Source organism: Leptinotarsa decemlineata, unplaced genomic scaffold (genome assembly GCF_025532065.1).
Source record: "Leptinotarsa decemlineata unplaced genomic scaffold, Ldec_3_MD MMD2_tig00026299_RagTag_RagTag, whole genome shotgun sequence".
Classification (NCBI taxonomy): domain Eukaryota; kingdom Metazoa; phylum Arthropoda; class Insecta; order Coleoptera; family Chrysomelidae; genus Leptinotarsa; species Leptinotarsa decemlineata.
The window spans coordinates 9,584,379-9,608,819 of record NW_027412676.1 but is presented as its reverse complement, the minus strand read 5'-3'; the positions used below and the strand labels follow the sequence as shown (position 1 = coordinate 9,608,819).

Sequence of the window (24,441 nt, the reverse complement as noted above, 5' to 3'; positions counted from 1 at the left end):
AACCGCGGACACGTGTTTCTGGCTATTGGCCTCATCAGTGCGGTGCAGCCAAGTGTAAAGATGGGCAACACTTGTTTGCCGAAAGCAGGAAACAACACAAACGTACAGAGTCAACAACAGAAGCCAACCGCACATTTGTGGTTCTAGTTAGAAGACCTAGAATTCCCAGGCTACATCTTACATGACCACGTAGGCAGCTATAGCTATCTGCATGACATACGGGTCCAGGATATAAATAAAAATAGAGATTTTATCGAGTGTGCATGATACCAATCAAAAATGAAACAGTTCGTGGACATAACACTCCAAAAAAGGGGGGCAAACCGCGGACACGTGTTTCTGGCTATTGGCCTCATCAGCGCGGTGCAGCCCTTTTTTGGAGTGTTATGTCCACGAATTGTTTTAAATATATACATTTTTTTTTGATTGATGCAACTAATTTTCCTTTATTTTGAGTATTTCAATATTAAATTCTACAAAAAGGATTTGAAGCTTTATATCTTCTATTAATTATCTGCGAGCGCTTTCGACAGTTGGTAGTACTGTCATCTTCTGGAGTGTCATCTTTAGGAGTGCCAGAAGATGACAGTACTACCAACTGTCGAAAGCGCTCGCAGATAATTAATAGAAGATATAAAGCTTCAAATCCTTTTTGTAGAATTTCAAATCATTCCTCGAAAATATTAGCTTCCATGTTCTTATGATAGTCAACATTGCAGTCTTCAAGATTTTTCCTCAAAATTTCAAATAATTCGGAACCCAGCCTTTACTTCCTCCGCAATGTACAATGATTAGTCGCGATCCTTCGTTTGCAGGCATGTTAGGCGTACACATTCTCGAATCATCAGTCCACCCTTTCGTAACTGTGTCGTGAGTGTCATACCAAGTTCCGTCCAAATAAAAAATCTGTCGTTGTTCTTGTCTATATTTAGTTATTTGTTCCAAGTATTTGTTACGCAATTCCACTATTTTTCTGAATTCCATAACTGCTTAATGTTATGTTAATTATTTTAAATCTAAATCAATAGTTTCTTTATCCTACTTTGAAGAGTTGAATATCTGAAGGTTTTGGTAATCCTGTATCACATGGCGTCTTGCGTTCATAAGGTTTATTTTTGACTATTTCATGTACAGTTGAGAAAGGAATTTCGGTCAAATCTGATGTTGCTTGTAATAGTTTGTTTTCAACGAAACCAAATTTGAGATGTAAATTCTTATATACACTGAAACATACTGTCTGTGTTTCAATATTCAAATGCATTCGAATCTTTTTCACTGGTATCTCTTTTTAGCATTGTTCACCATCGCTATTGGAATCACTACACTGGAAAAAGTCTGCGTTCACACTCGTTATTATTATTAGTACTTGTTCAAGGACGCCACATTTCAAACAGATAACAAAAATTTTTACATCAAAATAACTGCCCCAATATCAAATTTCAACACTCCAATCGCGATCAGTTCCTGAACTGAACATGACGGCAATAACCATCTCCGCATTCCCCGATTTCTATTCGTCACGGTAACATGACTTCAAATTTAATGTTAAGACTTTTCAGCCAATCATGAAACTCAGTTACTAAAAATCACCCAATACGAACTGTCTACAGTCCACGTGTACTAGTTCGCAGCCGGATCATTTCTATGTAGTGTGTATGTAGTGCATATAGTGTGTATGTAGTGTCTCCAATAGTGGAGGAAATGATCAAGAAAAATGACAACAATAAAATGAAGCTATGGAACCGGAGTTGTAGTATTTGAACGTCTTGGGGAGCCTTGTTTTTCTTCGATATTTGTAGATTGAGTCTTCTATCGATATGTCGATATATAAGCCACAAAAAACTTTTGCGGTTTGCGGTAGAGGGTCGAATCGACCCACTCACTTTGGACCTAACCTAACCTTCTATCTATAGGAATAGATGACCTTTTCGTGAGGAAAGATGTTATCGCTCAGGCGCTTGGCCTTTATCAGGCTTGTCCTTCAACAGTGAACTCGTGGTTCAACCTAACACCACTATGAAACATATGGCGAGTTGGAGGATGAATATCGTCTGACGGTTGTTGTCGATGCTTTTTTGTTTCATACATCGCCTATAGATATTCGAGGACTTTCTGCAATATAAATATATAGTGTAATAAAAATATACAGTGTCGCTATTTTTCGGGTTTGAAGGCCGCCGAATTTTGGAGTTTCTTCTTGACGTTTCGCTGGCGTGACTGGCTAGCTTCTTCAGAGGTTTATAAATCCTGAGTTGTCTCCGATGATGAAACGTCAGGAAATTATTTCAAAATTTGACTACCTTTAAACCCGAAAAATGTTGACACTGAAAATCTCGGCCACAGAAACCTTAACCATTTTGTCAATAAATATACACTTTCTACAAATGCTTCAAGTATAACATTGAATTCAATATCGTAACAATAATAATATAAAAATTAGATATTCATTCTGGGTGAACAAAATATTAATTATAATGGGCCTCAAGAGGTTCATCTGAAGAAATATGATGTAATTGACCGATATTTGATGAAGATCCATAACGTATTCAAAAAACACTTCATTGTGGGATTTTCACTAAACAGTTTTACAAGAACGCAACACGTGTCGCCATACAATGGCTTCTTTGGGCGTGTGTTGCGTTTTTGTAAAACTGTTCAGTGAAAATCTCACAAGAAAATGTTTTTTGAATAGTTCATCTGAAGAGTCATCGCGAAGTTTGAAAACATCAAAATCATCTTCCTAGTCCAAAATGATAATAGTGCGAGACTCAACAATTTCGTAATATTTCAGTGAAAAACAAAGTTTTGGCTTTATACTTCTACATCTTTATACAAAAAATGTGGAAATCTACAAAAAAAGGAAGCTCAAAAAGGTAACTCTATACAAAGATATGTAGATCATGCAAAGAAGTAACGTTCAGACACAAACCGGAAGAAAAACCCTCTTAAAATAGCTACTTTCATATAAATTTTGAATTGCACGGAAGACAAATATTTTCAAAGCAAATACTTTTATATAAACACTGAATTATACAAAAAACACTCTTCTCTATTCAGTTTGTATTCCAAACATTCCTTATGGAATTGAATCAGATATCATTCACAGTATTGCTACACAATATAGTAAATGAAAGAGGTAGAACACTGTCAGCCTCACTGGTAGACATCCAATGTTTCACCGTAAGACACTCGCCTTATCGGCTCTTCAGCACCAAATTTGGATAACATTTTTAGTGAAAGCACTCACTTCATTCATAAAATTACGATTGTATGTCAGAAATGAGTTTAATCTACTCATGTCATCGATAACATTACGTAATGTCATTCATTCGCTTATTTGAATAAATCCCTGCCATAGAAATCTTATTTAAATTGAAAGGGTTATATTTTCAGGAGAGATAATTTTTAAGAAAGGAGGGTTATGCCTTTCTACTTCTCAATTTTTATTAAAAAAAAATGTGGGGATAGTTACCTTTTTGAAATTGATTGGTTCCTTCCTTTTTTTTTGTAAGATTCTCACATTTTTTGTATATGAAGAAGTTGAAAGCCAAAACCTTCCATTCATAAAACTCAATCTCTCATAAAAATATACCCCTTTCAATTCATCTCATTGAACTTTTGAAATGTTCGAAAATTTGTAGAAAAAGTTTCAGATAGCTCAATCCAGAAGAGATTGCTCAGTTTATGAAAAAATTAATTTTTCTTGGTGTAAATGCTGATCGTCATTAACAGATGGAATTGACAGTATAAAATCATCATCATCTAACAATTTCGACTGCAAATTCGACGAGAATTGTATATTTAGCCTATCTTAGTTAAACTTCTATTTGTCGATGTGATTCTACCTCCTGTGATGAATGGAAATCCATTTAATAGTTTTTAAAAAATATTCAACACACAATCATCATAAATCTACCAGTTCCAACTCATAATATATAGAGACAACAGAAATGACACGAGATAAATCGTTGAAGCGGTTCTTTCACGTATTATTGTCCATATAAATTTTTCATTTTTTATTTTTATCAATTCAGAAAACAAATTTGTCAGCAAGTTTTATTGTAGCCACCTGGTTGTTAAAGGTCAATGCGAAATATACAGTGTGGTCCAACGAAAACTTAACACCTCGAGTTTCCGGCGTTAACATGAAAATGTGGAAAATCGCTCGAACCCGTCAATTTCTGATTCGAGGGGGAACAACTGTTCCACTGTTTTCATCCCCGTGACTTCAACCCCCTAACGGGGGTGAGCACAACCCCTTGATTTTGAATAGGGATGAGGGGTGTTGAGATACCTCATTTTGAAGATCTTATCGTGTACTATCTGACCGTAAAATTTCGCTCCAAAATATCCATCGATAACGACATGACAGGTAAAAGAGTGGAAGAGTACGTACTTTTGTGATTACTTTATTAAATGTTCGAAATGGGCACCATCCACTTCCATGCAGTAATATAAGTTTTGCTGAAAACGTTCACGTACATTACTCAAGATGTCTGGTGTAATTTGACGGCATTCATTAATGATCCGAGTTCGCAAATCATCCAGTGACTCAGGCTGGGTAGCGTAAATCTTGGATTTCAGGTGACCCCATAGAAAAAAGTCCAGTGGAGCCAGATCCGGTGATCTGGGTGGCCACTCAATATGTCCCCTTCTTCCAATCCAGGCGTGAGGAAAATTGTCATCTAAAAACTGACGCACCGGTTGAACAAAGTGAGGTGGTGCGCCATCTTGTTGGAAAATGATCGTTTGATGGTCTTCTGCATTCTCCAATACTTGCACGAGGGCTGGATAAATAGCGTTCTCCAATAGATCGAGATAAAGTTGGCCTGTGAGATTACCGGGTAGAAAAAAAGGGCCGATTATGTGATTTCCATAAATACCCGCCCAAACATTTAATTTTTGGGGGCGCTGTGTATACACCTCACGAAATAATCGTGGATTTTCATCTGACCAATACCGACAGTTATGCCGGTTTACAATGCCGTTAAGGTAAAATGAACACTCGTCCGAAAAACAGATATCGAACATGTAGTTTTGATTGCAGTTAATTATTTCACTGATCACTTCACAGAACTGGAGTCGGCGATCGGGATCATCCTCATTCAGTTCCTGAACCAATCGTATCTTATACGGATGGAATTTATGTTGTTTCAGGATTCTCATGATTGTTGTGCGTGAAACACCAGATACCTCGGACAATTTCCTAGTACTAACGGTCGGATCCATTGCTATATGACCTAAGACAGCCACGTCCCTCGCTTCGTCTCTTTCATGCACCCTCTTTTTGTTTCCAACTGACCCAGTAGCGTCAAATTTGGCAACCAGTTGCACAACGTAAGCAGCGGATACATTTTTTCCAGGATGTCGTTCGTTAAATAAAGCCGCTGTTGTGCGCGCAGAGTCGTTATTTCGGAAAAATAATTTTATCATTTCCACCCTTTCTTCTACGGAATACACCATTTTAATTCCACTACAAATTTACAATCGCTTGTACACACTTGTACCGTTCTTAACAATTCACGATAGACTAAGGTACAAAAACAAGGTCCGTCTACTTTTTTGGACAAAAAATTAACCACTCAATACCTTTGAAATGCGTCGGATACGAATAATATTCTCGAGATAAATTCCATATTGCCTCTTTCACTATTTTCGCTGTTATTTCATTATCGATGGATATTTTGAAGTGAAATTTTACGGGCAGATAGTACACGATAAGATCTTCAAAATGAGGTATCTCAACACCCCTCATCCCTATTCAAAATCAAGGGGTTGTGCTCACCCCCGTTAGGGGGTTGAAGTCACGGGGATGAAAACAGCGGAAAAGTTGTTCCCCCTCGAATCAGCAATTGACGGGTTCGAGTGATTTTCCACATTTTCATGTTAACGCCGGAAAATCGAGGTGTTAAGTTTTCGTTGGACCACACTGTATGTAAAGCTCGTTGTCGCATGGAGAAGACTAGTTGAGTTGCCGTGAGGCGTAACTGACAGTATGTATCAAACTGATTGTAAATGTCTCATCGTTTTAGGTTTTTTGTGTTCATTGTCGTTCAACTCAGAAAACTCCTGACGAAAGACGTAGATATATTCGAAAACACCTTCGATTGTTAGCTCAACACATTTGTTTTGAGCAGTAAATAGCTTATTGTTCAAATAGACTCACCAGTGGAAAAATTAAGCCCACTTTATGTTTGTCCGCTGTCTACTTTACATAGTACCGAAAACTATAGGGTCTTCCACCAGTAACTTCCGAACTTTGACAATTGATAACCAATTGAACCACTGGTTCAGTAAACGATTGGCCAATACCCGTACTTCGACGAAACCCAAGATCTACCGAAAACATCGCCGTTGTCTGTGAGGGTGTGCAGGAGAATCCGAGGCAGTCGATTTGGCGTCACTAACAAGAACTTGGCCTTTCCCAGACTACAACTTGGCGAATTTTGCGTCGTGACTTGAGCTTGCACCCGTACAAAATTCAACTGATCCAGGAACTGAAGGTAAACGACCATATAGACAACGACGTGTGCTGAATGGGATCTGGAGCAGTTGGCAACTGACCCTAATTTCCATCCAAAAATCATCTTCAGCGATGAGGCGATGAGAAATTGGTATTGGAATTGGAATGAAAATTTCGATAACACAATTTGTTATATTTTAATTTCATTTCAATAAAATAGGACGCGCTTAATGACAGTCTCTATACAATTGAAAAATACGATTATATATTTAGGTTCGTAGAAAACTGTCTGAAAGCAAATAATTACATCATTGGATTATTCAAGTCATCAGAACTACTCGATTTCAGTATTTGTAAAAATTAAACGAATGTAACTGGCATTCTGTTGATTTTTTTAACTTCAATGAGTTTGTTCAAGTTATCAATCGACCCGGTGATATAGTTTTAAACGACTCTTACTGATGGAAGTTATTTTGATTTTTACTATGAAAGGTTTACAAAATGGTGACACGTGTTTCGGTATACGGTTACAATAGCTTTCTCAAGCATGATGTAGATCCGCTAGTACCCTCAGATCCTCAACACCCAGGGCTTTCGATGCATCTGCTATCAAATATAAATGGCATTGCATAAAGTAAAATATTCCTTTCAACTATTGAGAGATGTGATATAAGTTGATGTTATATTGAACACAGCATCTTTATAGTCGTATAAACTCTTAAGTGTGGGAAGTTCAATGAAATTCTTTTACAATTAATGTCTAGATGTGTCCCACTTGTGAAATGTGATTCAGATTCGTATTCAGCACAGTTCAGCAACGAATTATTTTTTTTGTCAAAAATGAATGAAAAATTATCAATCAAAAATGCATAAAAAATTAAATACTTGTTTGACCCAAAACAAATGTAGAATAGCATACGTTAGGTTAGGTTAGGAGATTGGAAAAATGATTTGAAATAACACACACCATCTTTCGAATTGAAAAAAATCAAAGAAACATAAATCCCACAATTTTGATGAGGTGACAATTAGAGAAATAATCCAACATATTTTTTAACACATTCCAACGTAAATACTTTTGCACTTCAATAGTGTACACGGTTACACACAATGATGAGCTAGTGCGACATAAACTATAATACGTTTGTCAAATTACCTTGATTATTCTTACTTGAATTCAACAAAATAAATCACTCGAACATATCGTGTATGTTCCTGAAAAATTTTAATAAAAAATTATCATGTTGTTTTGATGGAATTCGAGCTACTATTAGAAAACTAGTGAAATCAATATCAAATAGTATTATATCTAGAAACTAACAGAAGTATGTGATGGAAATTATAGGTATAAACGAGTTCTATTTAGTCAACAATAGTTTGTTGCCTGTATCAGTGGATTATGTATGAAATCCTACTCAACAATCATAGTTGTTAACATAATATTTGGTTAGAGTTCGAAAATGTATAGTTTACTTTTCTTATCGTGTATATGTATTTATTGGCTTCTCAAGGGGGCTGTGGAAGAATTGGCTACAGAGTCTAACTGCTCTCCTTTTATTTACCTGCATTTGATACTTTTGTTTTGTAAAGTTATTTTGTATTATTTTTATGTACTGGTAAATAATAAATGTATTATTATCATTATTATTATTATTATTATTATCTCGGTATTGGTTCTTTCCAAAATACTGAAAATTAATGAGTTGAGTGTACTATCGACACGCTTACTTGTTACTAATCTAATAAATATATTTATTTCTGACCGGGATATTATAAGCTTATATCGTCATAGTTACGCTATCAATAAAGAGGGTCATAACTCCCTTGGGACATTATAGATTTTATAATTCCCTCTACCTTTCAAAAGTAAAAATAAATAGAAATGAAAACTGAACCATATTTTATTTATTCACGTCATTACAAATAATAAATGTACAATTTTGAAATGTTCCCTGAAAATTACTTCCGCCACTGGAAACAATTTCTTCTTTTGTATGGCTGGAGCTTCTGTTCACTACAGTCGAGGTACCTGCCTCTTCTGATGACAAAGTAGACAACATACGCGCCGTTTTATTTCTCAATTCGATGCTATCCTCCAAATACCCCTCCGCCACCGTGGAACTTCTCCAACCTCCGTGTCTTTTTAAGTTAGTCATAGTTGCTCCTGCATTGGCTAGAGCAGTAGCAGAAGTGCGACGAAGGCAATGTCCCGTATAGGAAGATGAGTTTGGCAATCCTAAATACATTGCGATTTTGCTGGGGATTTTCCCAAACATGTTTTTTCCAATTGGCTGAGATGTACATTTATTTTGTCGGAAGCTCAAAAAAAATCGTTCAATACCTTTAGGACGCAAAGACATATAAAGTCTTAATAAAGGCAAAGCGGAGAACTCTTTTTCATCCACAACTGTAAATTTCTTCGATACACCAGTTTTACTTTCCGGTACGTTCACTACCATAACGGAATCCCGGTCCTCTATATCCGATATCTTCATATTCAAAAGTTCCTGACTTCTGCATCCTTCAAAATAACCCATAATCAAAACAACCTATAACAAAAAAAAGGAAATAAATACACACAAAAAGGAAAATAAGAAAAAAAATTACCTTATGCAATAAATGAATATCATTAGGAGCGTCCTTTAGGAATCTGATAACATCTTTAGGAGATAAAACAGCAGACTTTTTCGGCTTATAACTCTTACTCTTCCGTTTCAAAAAAGCCTGTAGTTCATTGAACTTGGTGATATCTCGTTTCTCATGTATAGTCACCATCGATTTTAGCATTGACCATTTAGTCCATAAAGAATTCGGACTATACGTTTCTGACTGAAACGAATAAACACAATTACTACCAAATCTACCGAAAAACATAGAAGATTCCTTACCAGTTCTTGAAAATATGCCAGAAATACAGTTTCAGTGACATCTTTTGGCATAACATTTTTCCGTGTCAGCCAGTCCAGATATATCTTGTATTCTTTTTGGTATACGGCTTCACTTTTCGATGGAATTAATGATTCTCTTGCTTGTTCAGCTTTTTTCAAAATATCCTCCATTATATTTGGGGTAGAAAACACGTTTTCACCGCAAACACAGCTTGATAACAAAGTTCTGTTTATAAACAAGTAACATAGCAACAACCTAGCAACAAGAAAACTCTACTATAATCAACGGTACCTGATTCAAATATACCGGGAAGGTAATGAATTGGTACACTTTTCCGTTTCAAAAATGAACAAAATTTTATTGAAATCGGTCAGAAATAAAATTATCTATGTACCACGGGAATTAATGAGCCTTAATAACCTCAGGCAATTGCTGTCCCTCGGGCCAGAGGCCCTCGGGACGCAAACTTTGCCATCGGTAATTAAGGCCCTCCTAATTCCCTTGATACATAAATAACTATTTTGTCCAACTGTTATTAAAAGTGATATTTTTAATGGTTGTCAAGAGTATTAAAAGATGGTGTTTACAAAGTAGCGTGTTAAAAAATATCTTCAACACTAGTGTTTAACACGATTTTTTTCGACCAAATAGCAATAAACAAAACATAATTATTCAATTTTCAAGGTAGTATTATTATGAACAATAGATATATAGATACAATTAAATTCTGTTGAAAATTCACATTAAATACATTATTATTATCATTTATGAACATTGATATGAAAAGTACAATTGAAAAAACTGCTGATATACCTTACGATGTTGAAGAGCCTTGTAATATATTTGAACTAGCTGAGTTGACAATTTCATGGGCATTTACATTTAATTCTTGAAGTGAAGAAGACGATGCTGTAACGCTGTTGGGATTATTCTTTCAACAATAGCCTTTTTATAAGAAATAGATTGATCGATGTAGCCCACAGCTACTGTCGCAGACTTCCATCTTCCGTGCTTCTTAATATCCGTTGTATTTGCTGCTGAGCCGATTTTTTTGGTAACAATTCAATTGAAGCTCTTTTTGCAGCCTCTTCAATATCGCCAGGAACACACAATTCCTCACTAATGTTATTGTTTTTCATTATGTCCAATATTGTTTCTCGTGTATTTCAACGACATTGCTGATCTAAATAACTTTCATGGCCACATAGTATCATATGTAGATGATACTGCTATTGTTTTCATAAATTATACATAGGAACAGGTATATGAATGTATTAAATTAAGCCTCTCTCATATCCACAGTTGGTTGAATCACAGCCTATTAAAAGTAAATTTTCAGAAGAGTCATTTCATCACCTTTTCTCTAACTAGTGCAGACCAACCTACAAAAAGGTATATTTCAGTACATAGTAATTCTTCGGATGGAATATGCCTCAGAGGTTGTCCACAGATTGAAAAAATTAATAAACTAAAGTATCTTGGTGTGATAGTGGATCAAAACCTAAGGTGGGATGAACATGCATTATATGTAACAAAGAAATTACGGCAACTAATACCTAAGTTTCATTTGATACGTGATATTCTCAGTAGGAAGAACCTTTCCATAATTTATAACTCATTAGCTGAGTCAATTTTAAGATATTGCATAGTAATATGGGGAGGTCTCTACCACAACGCTCAAAAAAAAATTGTAAACTACTCAAAATTGTTTGCTAAGAATACTCTTCAAAAAGGACAGATTATATAATATAAAAAGTCTGTATAAGGAATCCAAGCAACTAAACTTCAAAAAATTATTTGCATATTATTCCCTAATATATACCTACCGTAAAACAAAGCCCATTGTTAATCCGCTTAAACATTATGTTACCCGATTCGTAGAAAACAAATCTATTGACTTGCCGATTTTCAAGAAAAGTCACTTACAAAGATTTGTTTTCTTCATTGGCCCTAACTTATATAATTCACTACCTTTATGTGTGAAAGAATTGAGGAGGGAGATAGATTTCAAAACTACAGTAAAGGAACTCATAGAGCCAAATGAAATTAATGTTAATCTTTTATTCTGCTGATGATACCTATAATTTTAAATAACTATCAAATACTTACCTCATAAAAATTCCTGTACCTCTTTGCTTTTTATCTGAAATCAATTTTTACTGATCACTCGTCTGACTCGTCTGATTCATAAACTGTATAAACTCTAGGAATATTTTCTGGATGATCATTAAGAAGTGCAAAACAGAAGCATCCTATGCTTAGTTTGTATTCTTATTGATCGAAGGAATACAATGATTGTTAGGTACTTGAATGCAAGACATTGAACACCGGCAAGAACTTCAAATGTGACTTTAAATAAATCGCGTGAGCTAAACAATACTGTTTGTTGGTAACCTGGTTATTCAGCGTCACCTGACACGGCCACTTCACAGCAAATGCGATAACATGAAAATAGTTAACTGACAAGAGATGTCAAAATGTGTTTTTATAGAAATATCAAATTTATATATTTTATTATGAAAACAGGACAGTTGTACATAAAACTTTGTATGATATTTGAGTTAAAAGTAAGTTTTATTTTGTTCGTGAAATTGCTCAACTCGCAAACTTCTTCACTCACAAAATAAAACCTTACTTTTAACACTCATACCATAAATAGTTATTTTGCCCGTTCTTCTTTTCACCAATTGCAGGTATTGGAATATGTTTACAGTGCGTGAATATGAAAGATAACAAACAGATGTTTAACTATTGTCGTTTATGACAGAACTAAAACTTACTATAGTAAAACCAATAATGATTGAGAGTAAAGCGCGTTGTCATATCTAAATTTTACGTTACCAGTTTATAGCAGAATCAAAATATAGTAAGCAGTAGAGTTGTAGATTGTGGCAAATTATAGATAATACACAATACTAATACGATTAAAAGGTATTATTTATGACAAAAATCAGTAATGAGCTTGTAATAAGTAATACTTATACATTTATTGATTACTGATCAGTTGAAATTCATTATTTTCTGTATAGTGTTAGATATTTATTACAACTAGAGGCAACGCTGTACGCAACGATATTTCTGTCTTTGTCACTTTACCGTACCTTCCATCTCATCGTTGCAGTCCTCACTAATGTACTTGCAGCCATGAGCGTATCATTGGTTTGTGAATTATACAGCGTGAATTGTACGTTTTACAGTTAAGTTACGTCAGCAATCGACGTGTTGTGATAACAATTGGTGAAAATAATAGTGCTAATAAGTGTTTAAGCGTTACATAATTATATTTCTACACCGTTCTCAAACTACTCAAAAAATGGGAGACATGGTCGGGCCTTTTACGTCGGGCCATCACGTCGATGATTTCTTTCACTGTCTTGAAAGAGATCATCAGCCACCAAAAGATGACTTTGTGCATATGTGCTGTAATTCTACGTGTGTGCCTCCGAATAACCAACCGGGCATTTCTACATCATTAAGTTCTACAATTACAAAAGATAAATTAGTTGATATGTGCTCTGATTATACCGGTGTACCAAAATCATTGATTTATAAAATACTAAGAGAAGCAGAAATTCATGGGGACGTACAAACGCCAAAAACTAGTAGCGGACGAAAAAAAAATCACAGTTGATGAAGAAGCCAAAACCAGTATACGCAGAACTATTCACAGTTTCTTTTTCAGAAATGAGCTACCCACACTACAAACAGTTCTGGAGGCACTTAGCGATCATGAATTGGTCCCAAAAATGGGTAAAGAAACTTTTAGGAAACTTGTACACGAAATGAAATTTACGTACGGAAAAGTTGACAGGAAAAGCATTCTCATTGAACGTCAAGAAATAATAGCATGGAGAAGAAACTATCTAAGAAAAATTGACGAATTTCGGAAACTCAAAAAAAATTGTACTTCATGGACGAGACATGGGTTAACCAAGGACATACGGTCAAAAAAGTATGGCAGGATGGTAATATAACAAGTGCACGACAAGCCTTTATTGAAGGTTTGTCAGTTGGGTTAAAACAGCCATCTGGAAATGGTAGTCGTCTGATAGTTACGCATATAGGAAGCGACAGTGGATTTTCACCAAATGGTGAATTAATATTTAAATCTAAGAAAACAGGCGACTATCATGAAGATATGAATGCGGAGGTGTTTGAAAAATGGTTTGAAGGCATCATTCAACTTGTGGAACCTGGGTCTGTCATCGTCATGGACAGTGCCCCATACCATAGTCGACATTTAGAACCATTACCGAAACAATCATGGAAGAAAGCAGCAATTCAAGAATGGTTAATTAATAAGAACATCCAATATAACAAAGATAGTTTAAAGGCAGAACTACTTCAGCTAACAAAATTACACACAGACAAATATAAAAAATTCGCAGTGGATGAAATGGCGTCAAGTCGTGGAATTACAGTTTTAAGGTTACCACCATACCACTGCGAATTAAACCCAATAGAATTAATCTGGGCGCAAGTAAAAGGATATGTGGCACGAGAAAACAGAACATTTAAAATTAGTGGACGTGCAACATCACCTACAAGAAGCTATTCGAACTGTTTCTGCAGAAGACTGGAAGAAATGCATGCAGCATGTTTTAAAAGAAGAGCAAAAAATGTGGGACGTAGACAACCGTATTGAACACAATATTGAACCAATCATAATTCACTTTGATGATAGCGGTAGCAACAGTGACGAATCTGAGGTTGAAGATTACGATATTGCAAAGTTTTAATGAAATAAATAAAAAATGTGTATGAATATTTTAACTAATTGTACTAAGGATTTTTCTTTCATTCTAAACCCTCCCAAAAATTAATAAGCACGCCCCCGATTTGCTGTCAACTGGGCTTATTTCTACTCTCAATCATTATTGGTTTTAGTATAATATACATTGAACCGATCAACGCTCTCTCGAGAGGGATGAACCGTGAGAGGTTCAAGTGTTCTGAAATGCAACCACTTGCCTGTACAGGGTGGTACGAGACATTAGAAAATGAAAGAGTAAAGAAAATATGAATTAAATAAACTCTCACCGTACAAAACGGCTAATCTTGATGGACGCAAATTTTATTTTGAATAACTTCAAATTGAGATTTAATGAAATGAAAAAACTGCAATATATACATTTGTTTTAATTAGTACTTACTATCTGGGCATATGTGCTCCTAGACAAAATTATGGGTTATTATTTTATATCACAATTACCTGAAAATAATTACTGAATATTTACGCAAACTCATATTTGCATTGATGTTAGTAGGTCGGTGTAAGCTGTATTTATCAGTATTTTAACATTCAAAGTATTGATTGCATTTATGGTCACTCCTATCTGTGATGTTTATATTTACTTTGTTTGAAACTTTTACTTTTCAGATAAAGTCAAAGTTCGTTCGTGCGGTTTCATTCTCTTATTGAAAATATATTGTCAACGACGTCTCGTTAATATAATCTAATTATTAGCAATATTTCACAAATTTACTTCCCAGTCTATTTGTCATTCGATTACTTCATATCAATTCAAGGTTACCTACACAATCAAAGATTCAATAGTTGACGTCAATAACCAATACATTTATTCGCTATTAAAAATTACTGATCGGTAAATCTGTTTATGAATTTCATCACTGATGAATCATTTAGTCGACAATAAGTAAAAGCGATGACATCTCCTCCTACGAAAACGCCGTCTGAAGCATCGACAGAAAATTCAATCCGCGAATATCAAAAATAAACGAGGCTCTCCAAAGCGGTCAGTTGTAACATCGACCGCCGAATTTGTTTCGTCCTTTGTCTCTCTATGCAGCTTTCACTGCTAGGCACTAGATGAACTTGGGATCCAATACTGTTTCGACCCGACAGGTCTAATCATTGGACTGCCTTGAATATCAAAGATAACAGAGGCTCCACGTTAGATGATGTGACAAATTAATGAATTAACTGTCTTAAACAAATTAAATTCCAACAATTTTGCACAAAAGTTTGACATTTTCAAACTTATATATTGTATAAGTTTGAAAATGTCCTCATAGGACGAAACTGCAGTAACGTAGTTACAAATAAAAGTAGTAAAAAACATAGAAAGTTCAATTCCTCTTCTTTTATTAATTGATCAATTGATTATAGAAAATTAATTTTTTTTGAGTATTTAAAAAAAAATTTCTTATAAATACAAGTATTCTACTTAAAAAACATGCACTTATTTATTTGCATGCTATTTCCTGAGCTTTTCAATTAATTAAGTACCTACGTTGAATTGAAAAAAAAAATTAAAAAAATATTGTTTTTTGGCAGATTAAGCGAATCCCTCCAGATAATCGTCTGATTATGGGACAGCACGTCTAAAACATGAAGGTGAACCATATTCATCTTAATCTGACGCGCTTGAGTATTTCAAATTGGCGATTTTTTTTTGCACATTATAATAATGGCCGCAAGTTTGCGTCAGATTGAAATCGTCAGATTATAGAATGAGAGCTTTTTTTTGTTGCACTTAACATCCCCTTAGGAAATCTGACGCGCTCGATTAATTTTTTTTCTTTTCACTTTTAACCTTTACGTACAACCACCCACATCATGCAAACGATCAGATTAACAAACCAACGTTATTAAAAATACATAGGGCATTGATGCTATCATATATATCTATATATCATATATATCTATATATCTGACGCGCTCGAGTATGTCCATGCAACAGTATTTTTTTACATATTTAAAAATCTATAGCCGCTTCCTCCACCGATCAGAAGGTATATATTATATAACATTTTTTTCTTCCTATCATCTAAGCTTTGCAACCTAATATGTCTCAATGACGCTCGAGTAAGTCCCCATTTTGCATCGTGGGCTCCCCTGCTATAACATAATAAAAAAAAGGAACTATTTCGATATCCATTCCTTCAGACTACTTCACATTTTTGTCGAGGACAATACACAAGCACTATAGGGAAAATCCTATAGGCGCTCTGAGAGCGGCGCCTGTGCGAAAGTAGCGATTCACATTGCATTTGAATCGCTGGAGATTACATACATTGAAAAAACATTCTCAGGAAGTTTATTCCACATGAATGCAGTTCTCCAGATGAAAGAGTTCTTGAACAGTGAAGTTCGAGGTGTACTGAGTTGAACCTTAAAACGAAAATATATATAAAAAAAGTGACAAATCGCCAACCTCTTTTCGATGTTCCAGACTATCAAGATTGCAACTCATGTTCGTGTGTCCAATCAGGCGGATGGCTCTCTTCTGGATGGAACCAGCAACTTCAGCTGGTTCCATCCAGCTGAAGCTGCTGGTTCCATCAAGCTTCTGGTAAGCAGCCTTTATAATTCCAGCGACATGATTGTGCCAAGACATATTGATGTCCATTTCAACCACCAACAAACTTATCGAAGCAGAAAGCGGAATTGTCTGTCCTGACATTATTATATCCGGTTCAGGGACATTTATCTTTTTGGAGAAAACCGATGATTGCGTTTTGTTAGCATTGAATTGAACCTGGTTACTTTCCCCCCAATTCATAATCATCTCTAGATCCTCATTAAGATATGGAACTTTCTGCTGCCTGTGCAGATGTGCTCCGTAGCTGATAGATGAAGTCGTATAGATGAAGTTATAGCAGGAAGAGATTTCATCGCCGTTTCCTAATATCCAAACAAGTCCAACTCTATATTACATATTACGTACATTTTCAAATAATTGTTGGTACTCATTGATCTAACTAGCAGTATTATATTTCATGCTTGATTTTTGTAGCACGAATATTGATTTGAAAAAAATATGTTAACAAAAAAACGTGTTTGCATATGCATTTCAATATGGCAGTGAAACAGAAGAATGGAAAAATCGTAATCGCTACACTATTCAAAATTTTTGGGTTCTATCTATTGACATAACTTATTTTGGATATGTAATATTTATAGAGTTGATCCACGAGGTTAAACTTACCTATGTAACATCAATACGATTTCTCAACGATGCATTTGGATATAATGTGAGTATAGTGATCAATCAACTAGTATTTAATTTATGCTTCAATACTTTTTCTACCAGAAAAACGATTTGGAGCAAGGATAATATCAAGATCGATTAATCAGTGATATTAGTTGAAAGTTTTAAAGGGAAACACTTTTTTTTAATAATTATGAAGTTGTTTTCGATAATTCAGCAGTCAAAATGATCAAACTTTTATTGTATCATGGATTTGTTTATCGCAAAAAATTGATAATTCGTCTATTCCAATGCAGAATAGAATGGAAACCTTGGTTGATTTCCATATTTATAAGTATATTTGGAACATAATAAAGTATATTTCGAAACACACGGTGGTCATATATGTGAGAAAATTCGAAAACAAATCGAAATAGTTATAAAAATATTGGTGTTAATTGATACAGCATTGAAAAAAATATATTAGTTACAATATTTGCATAGAGTCATTTCTACGAATATTTTTACAAACATATAAAACAGTAGGTTGAATCTAAATTTTAGGCAACAGTTTTGATTCTTAAAAATCAATGAAAAATATTCCGAAATAACAACCTCCTTCACGGATATTGAGTCACACAGAAACTAGTTTTTATCAATTTATATCGACGACACATTCTCATTTTGTTCTAAAACAGATATCATCTACAAGAAACCCTATGAGAAGTAGTAAATTCAAGTCACTGAAAACTCGTTTCGCCAAACCAAGTTGTCATTATCAGGCGATGCTCCCAGCTAATGACTCTAACTCTAACTAGGAAAGGTACATGAAATAGTGAACAATTGGCTATTTGGAATGAGATATGTGTCGACGTTCATAGTTTACACACACTTTGTTATTTGTTATTTCCAGATTTTTGTAAGAATCCAAGAATCTAGTGCCATCCTCTTGTTTTGGTAATTCAAAGCAATAATCCCATATTTTACAGTCGTTCTCCTAGAAGTGTTGAATGGTACTAGACTTCATTTGTTTACGAAGTAGGAAATCCGACGCATGCTTTTCGAAAAGTGTGTTGATAAGTCTTCAATCTGACAATCTGTTGTAGTCTTCAAATCTCTACCACTCTAATTCACAAAAAAGTCCTGCTAAATATCAATGACAAAACATTTGAAGTTATAATAATAATTTTTGATTTCATAAACATGTCCGTGACTCCAATAGTTTCTCATGCCTCTAATAGTTTCTCACTGCATAAGAAATAATTCGTTTTCAACGTATGAAAGCGATGAGAGAAGTGGCACATTCTATAGCATCTGTAGAAAAAGGTAGTTTTCATATGTAAAGGCGCCTTTTCACCCCCACAGAGGGCGCCCTAGTTGGAATATTCGAAACTCCTTCCTTAGTGGGCATCTAAGACCTAAGAAACGCTTATATATCAAATTTTAGCTTCCTAGGACTCACTAGTACGGAGAAACAGAGATGAATGAGTGGAGATGAATGAGTGGGTTACTTTCGCATTCATAAGTATAGATTTTCAAATATACTGTCAAGAAGGTACGTAAATTATCATTCGATTAGTGTGAATTCGTGAGGGAAAACAAATGAATTTTTCTAATGACGGGAAAGTTGGTATGTTTTAGTATACGCGATATGTCTGAGAAATGACCCTAGATCCCTAGCTTTGTATGAGGAATTGTAACTTGAGGGACAACAGCCATCCAAAAGATATTTCCAATGCATTTAGAGGAGTTTACAGAATCATGGTCTATTTGAAAAAACCTTGAGTAAGAGTTGTGCAGTATCTAAAAGAGGTGGCGATACTGAAATTGGCGTTTTGGTTAAGTTCTAAAGACATTCTCCATAATAATAAAGTGATATTCATTCGATTCAGGATACATACATACAGTGATGGTGAGAAAATGGATTGTAATATACATATAGCTGAATTTAATATTACAGTGACTAAGAAACTCGATGAAGAAAACTAGAGGTCCGTATTTAAAAAATAAAGATGATTAAGTCTAATGAAAGGAACGTCGCATTGAAAATTGGTTTGATTGTAACAAATATGATACAATATTGAAAGTTTTTCTTCCTTTTTTCATATCATTCGAAATGGAGGCGATAAAGCCAAAATACGAAATTCGACAACTATAGTTTTTGGCGAACACCTGATATTCTCAATCTGAGATAGCAATAGTGAGATCAGCTAAAAAATGGGGCCGGTATTTTCTTACAGGTAGCACGTGAATATATAATTTATTATTGGTTGTTTCATCAATATGTCTGTGTATACCCACCCAATACGGAATGTGATCATACAGGAACACTTGTATTTCCTCCGCCTTGAACTTTTCACATTGACCGACTGACTATAACACATTTACTTGCATTTGTACACGCATTAATTATAATGTTTTGTTCCAGGAGTAAGACATGGCACACCATTGGGTTTTTTTCGTCACTTCATGGCTTTTTAGCACATGTGCATCTTTCGAGGTGAGTAGACCGACCATCTTCAAGGATTATTTGTTCTCGCTGTTAGTTGTCGGTTGTCTTTCATATTCTAATATTTCATTCAGATGTACACTTGAGTTTATACATGTTCCTGAGTGTGTCTGAAAAATATCGTGTCATGCCATGACTGACGGAAAAGGTTTTAGAATGTTAAGGTCTAGAAATCTCCGAATGTGGGTATTACGTGATTGTTTCTTATGGAGAGAATAGGGTTAAGGTCAATTGCATATTTTTTCTCAGGGAGAAGCTGAACAGATTTTTTATTTCGAAGCCCACAAAGATTTTGTATCCACCTGTCACGTAAAAAAAACATTAAAACTGCGAGAGGAATTGTGAAGGTAGGAATGTAATTTGAGTCACTTACGATTCCAATACTCAACCAAATACTTTGAATATTGTATTGTACGTCTTGAAACAATGAATAATGTAAAGGAAACAGATGAAAATATACTCTAATTGAAGAAAAATCTGTAACTATGATATCAGAGGTGACCTTTTAAAATTCCTATGAAACGAGGGAAGGGTGGAGATTTGTTCCCTTCGACGAATTTCGAAAACACTAACATTCACAATTTCAGTACTAGCAACATATTTGAAAGGCCGTGATGGGTTTACAACTCTAAATAATAGACTCGTTTGGAAATTATGACAGAAAATTCAAAGTATATAAAAAGTTTGAGAAATACCAATTCTTGCCTTGCTTTATAGTAACTTTGTGAAATAAGTTTGAGAATTATACAAGGGGATACTCGATCATTTCAAATCGAATAAATCTGGTGCGGAAAAAAGTGTCTTTTGATATAAGTCAGTCGTCTGTTATCTCACTGTTTTCGTCATCTCTAGATGATGATAACTTGGTTAGCGATAGACTTGTCGAGAAACGGTACTTTTGTTCAGATGTGGAAGAAGTATTTTCAATAAATAAAGTATTTTAATATAATGTTCAGCAACGATATTTTTGAAATGTCTAGGCATAACAAAAGAGAATTTGCAAGTAAATAGAGAATGCGTAGTTAATTGCGGGAGATTAAATAAAAATATTGCCTGTTTTAAATGAAAATAGTTTTTTTCGATGCCGTCTGGCGATTTACTAATTTCAATTGATTTATTTGTAGTTATTTTTTCAACGATACTGTTCAAACAGGTATAACTTATACTTGTGGCATATACTATCAAGGTTGGAATCAAAATGGCTCTTGAATACCTTTCAGACTTTTGTATTTGTAAAGTAGGGAGGGTGAGTGTAGGCCCACAGTACTTCGGCCACATGTGACGCATTGTGCATCCTACCGAGGAGTTTTCCTCCTAGGTCGGCAGGTGTAGGCCAAGACTCGCCGAACACACATTCTCTTATTCACGATAAGTCCGGATACTCGTAAAAGACATGCCAGACAGTTTTATATTCCTGTTCACACATCCCGCATAGATGTGTGGCCACTAGCTCCATAATATGGAGGTGTTTCCTCAGTTGAGAGTGACCAGTCAGAAATTCTACTGAAAAGAGTAGATGTTTTCTGGTCATCGCCAGATATTTCTTCGGCGCCAGCTTTCCAGGGTGGCCAGGGTGATCCTGGCAAGACTGCATCCTTTGATTTCATCCCATCTTTTTAGGGATTGAGCATGGGTGTGACGTTTGGCTAGTTCCGCAATCATAGTCATCAGGCCGTAGGTGTCATTGGGTCCTAAAATTGTTAGTTCAGCCCCTTCCTTGGCTGAAGAGTCGGCAATGCGATTACCTTCATTCCTGTCGTGTCCTTTAACCCACCTCAGTATAATGTTATTATCTAACGAGGCTTTAGCTAAATCTTAGTGGCACTCTAGTACTAGCTCTGAGACCTTTCAGACTTGTCTGAATGGTTAATCGAAACTTATATAAAAATGTGAATCTTATATCATCTTTGTTAATCATTTTCAATTATAAGTAATTACTTTTTTTGTTCAATAACTCTTTCTATCATCAAATCAGACTGATATTGGCAATTTTGTTTTTCAAGAAGATAAAACTGAAGGGATTATACCGACCCTTGAGATCGTTATTCCAGAGTGCTGAGTGACTTTCAAAAATTGAAATAGCTCGTTGAAAAGCAAAAAAACTTTTTCAAATATGTTAAGTTGAGGGTTTTTCGACGAAAAGTTAATCTTGATAAAAGTTTGTGCATCCTCTAAAACTAAACATACACCAACAAAATACAGTACAAGACTCGTAATATACGAGGAGCCTTCGAATATTTGATTTTATGACAAGAGTAAAATACTCTTATTTCAAAAAATCTCGGGAAAAAGTTGTTGAGCATTGGAAAACACATCTAGATTTGAAAGCATCATCTAAGTGAAGTTTTATTTTTTCACCCATTTTTTTTAAAAGGGGACTACGAAAAACAAGTTTTTGCTAAAACGATAAATAGACAGCATCCTGTATATGACGGTTATTTTGAAAGTCTGTAATATTACAAATTACACAACTGTCGTGTTGACCACGGTCGATTTTTTTGAAAAGTAAATTAATTTTCAAAGTTTTTGATGCAAAATTATTTTAATTTTTTGTTATCACCGAAAATTACTCAAAATTATACAGTATTGTAACGAAAACTAAATATCAATAATATCAAATCACAAGACATCAAAATGAAATTGATTTTTCTGAACAAACTTTCCTGTAGATTTTCTTATCCAAAATAAGTGTTTTAAGTTGAATCTCCATAAAATCAATGAGTTAGTTCCGAAATGCCTGTTTTATTTTGATGTTTTGTGATTTGATATTATTGAATATTAAGTTCTTGTTACAGTACTGTATAATTTTGAGTAATTTTCGGTGCTGACAAAAAATAAAAATAACTTTGCACTAAAAACTTTGAAACTTAATTTACTTTTCAAAACAATTGATCGTGGTTAACACCATAGTTGTGTAATTGGTAATATTACAGGCTTTTAAAATGAACCGTCGTATACAGGATTTTTTTTTCGTAGTCCCCATTTAGAATTGGGTAAAAAAATGAAACTTCACTTGGGTGTAACTTCATATCTGGATGTGATTTCTAATGCTGAACAACTTTTATAAATAACATTTTCCGAGATTTTTCAAAATAAGAGTACTTTACTCTTGTCACAAAATCAAATATTTGAAGTCTCCTCGTATATTACGCGTGTTTTAGTGTATTTTGTTGGTGCATGTTTAATTTTAGGGGATGCACAAACTTTATCAGAAATAATTTTTTGTCGAAAAACCCCTAACAAATAAGTTTCCCATATGGTGCATACTTTGGAGATGACACTGTATATTTTGTTCGATAGATTGAGATAGAATTTATGGGGTCCAGCAGAAAAAAGGGTAATCAAGTATTTCCAGTCAGTTCTAAGTAAAATACAAACACGTAAATTCCTGAGTATTTTTTAATTTTTTTCAATTATAAGTAAATATCAATATGCCTACAACTGTTTTCGTTAATTCATTGATGTATAACTTCACACTCCAGATATTTCTAGATTTTTCGTGACAAAATATAATACATCATAAAATCAACGATATCACCATCATCTTCAGTGCATACTTAAGTATATCTTCATCATTCAAGGTACTGTCAATTTCAGTAACAAACTTTTGTCAAAAATTATTTCTCAGTGATATTAATGCGCAATCTTCTTGTGTGTAAAAGTAAAATTCGTATCTTCACGAAACGAGAGAAGGACGTATATCTTCGAAAAGCCAAGCCTCAGACCGCAAACATTCCATTAATAACAGGTGAGATGACATCAAAACTTTGAATGTTTAGCTGCTTACCTTTAGCCAAATATTCTCAAGACATGCTATTTTAATTGCCGAAATTGATATTAACCTTCGTGGACGAAAAAGCTGAAGGTGAGGTGATATAGAATATTTTTGAGAAACACATTCGTTAACGTATTCAAAAATTTGTTCAATAGCTTCAAAATATGTTACAACAAATTTGCGGGTAGTGCATGGTAATATATGTATTTGTAAATATATGTATTTCGGGCTGGCCAATTTCAGTTTGAATCTCAACAGTACCTTCAATAAGAATATCGCTAATTACAATTATCAACAGTTTGTTAGAGTGATGAACGCATTCATCAATTACATTTGGATATGGATTTTTGAAATCATATTTTTTAAATTTGTTTTCAAAGTTCCTTGGATCATTTGATTATGGATGTAAAATATTCAAGATCACTAAAATTTAATATATTCTGCAGTAGGTAAAAGATTCTTTTCAATTGGTATCAACTTCATATTCCTATTAGAAATATTTTATTCATTGTCGAATAATAATGTGACCGAAATGATATTTTCTATTACTTCTGTTAAAATCTGTTTTTTCCTTAACCACCTGTTGCCCCCCTACGAACGACAACTCTGAAAAGTCGAAACTTGTACGAGCTAAGGACTAACGAGGTGTTACTTTTCAACATGTGATTCGTAACATTGGCAGTTGAATCAATAATTTTGTCAAAAATCATACAAAAAATAGTATATTGTTTTATTCAGTGAAAAACTGGCGTTTCGAAACACCTAAAAACTCTTTTTCTCCGAAATTGTTCTTCAAACGTCAGAAATACCTGACATTTTGTGACTAACATATACAAAAATGAAAATTTCAGGTCACTAAAAATTCATTTAC

General features: G+C 34.5%; 2 protein-coding genes across 5 annotated transcripts in view; one reads left to right on the top strand and one right to left on the bottom strand.

Annotated features, from left to right (window-relative positions):
* Positions 1 to 24,441, top strand: part of sona (sol narae) — a 214,974-nt gene that overhangs the window by 29,999 nt on the left and 160,534 nt on the right. For all 3 annotated transcript variants that reach the window (XM_074180559.1, XM_074180558.1, XM_074180561.1), the window contains exon 2: positions 19,715 to 19,786. In XM_074180559.1, coding sequence (XP_074036660.1) covers positions 19,724 to 19,786 — 63 coding nt within the window. In that variant the 5' untranslated portion in view covers positions 19,715 to 19,723. The remainder of the gene's footprint in view (positions 1 to 19,714; positions 19,787 to 24,441) is intronic.
* LOC141484901 (uncharacterized) lies at positions 8,214 to 9,870 on the bottom strand. Of its 2 annotated transcripts, none has more exons than XM_074180556.1 (3): positions 9,352 to 9,870; positions 9,071 to 9,292; positions 8,214 to 8,984 (listed from the first exon to the last, which is right to left on the bottom strand). In XM_074180556.1, exons 1-3 carry the CDS (start codon positions 9,520 to 9,522, stop codon positions 8,961 to 8,963), a joined length of 417 nt encoding a protein of 138 aa, XP_074036657.1. In that variant the 5' UTR covers positions 9,523 to 9,870; the 3' UTR covers positions 8,214 to 8,960. The 2 variants fall into 2 exon arrangements, with proteins under 2 accessions (XP_074036657.1, XP_074036656.1); XM_074180555.1 differs by having other exon boundaries at positions 8,217 to 9,012.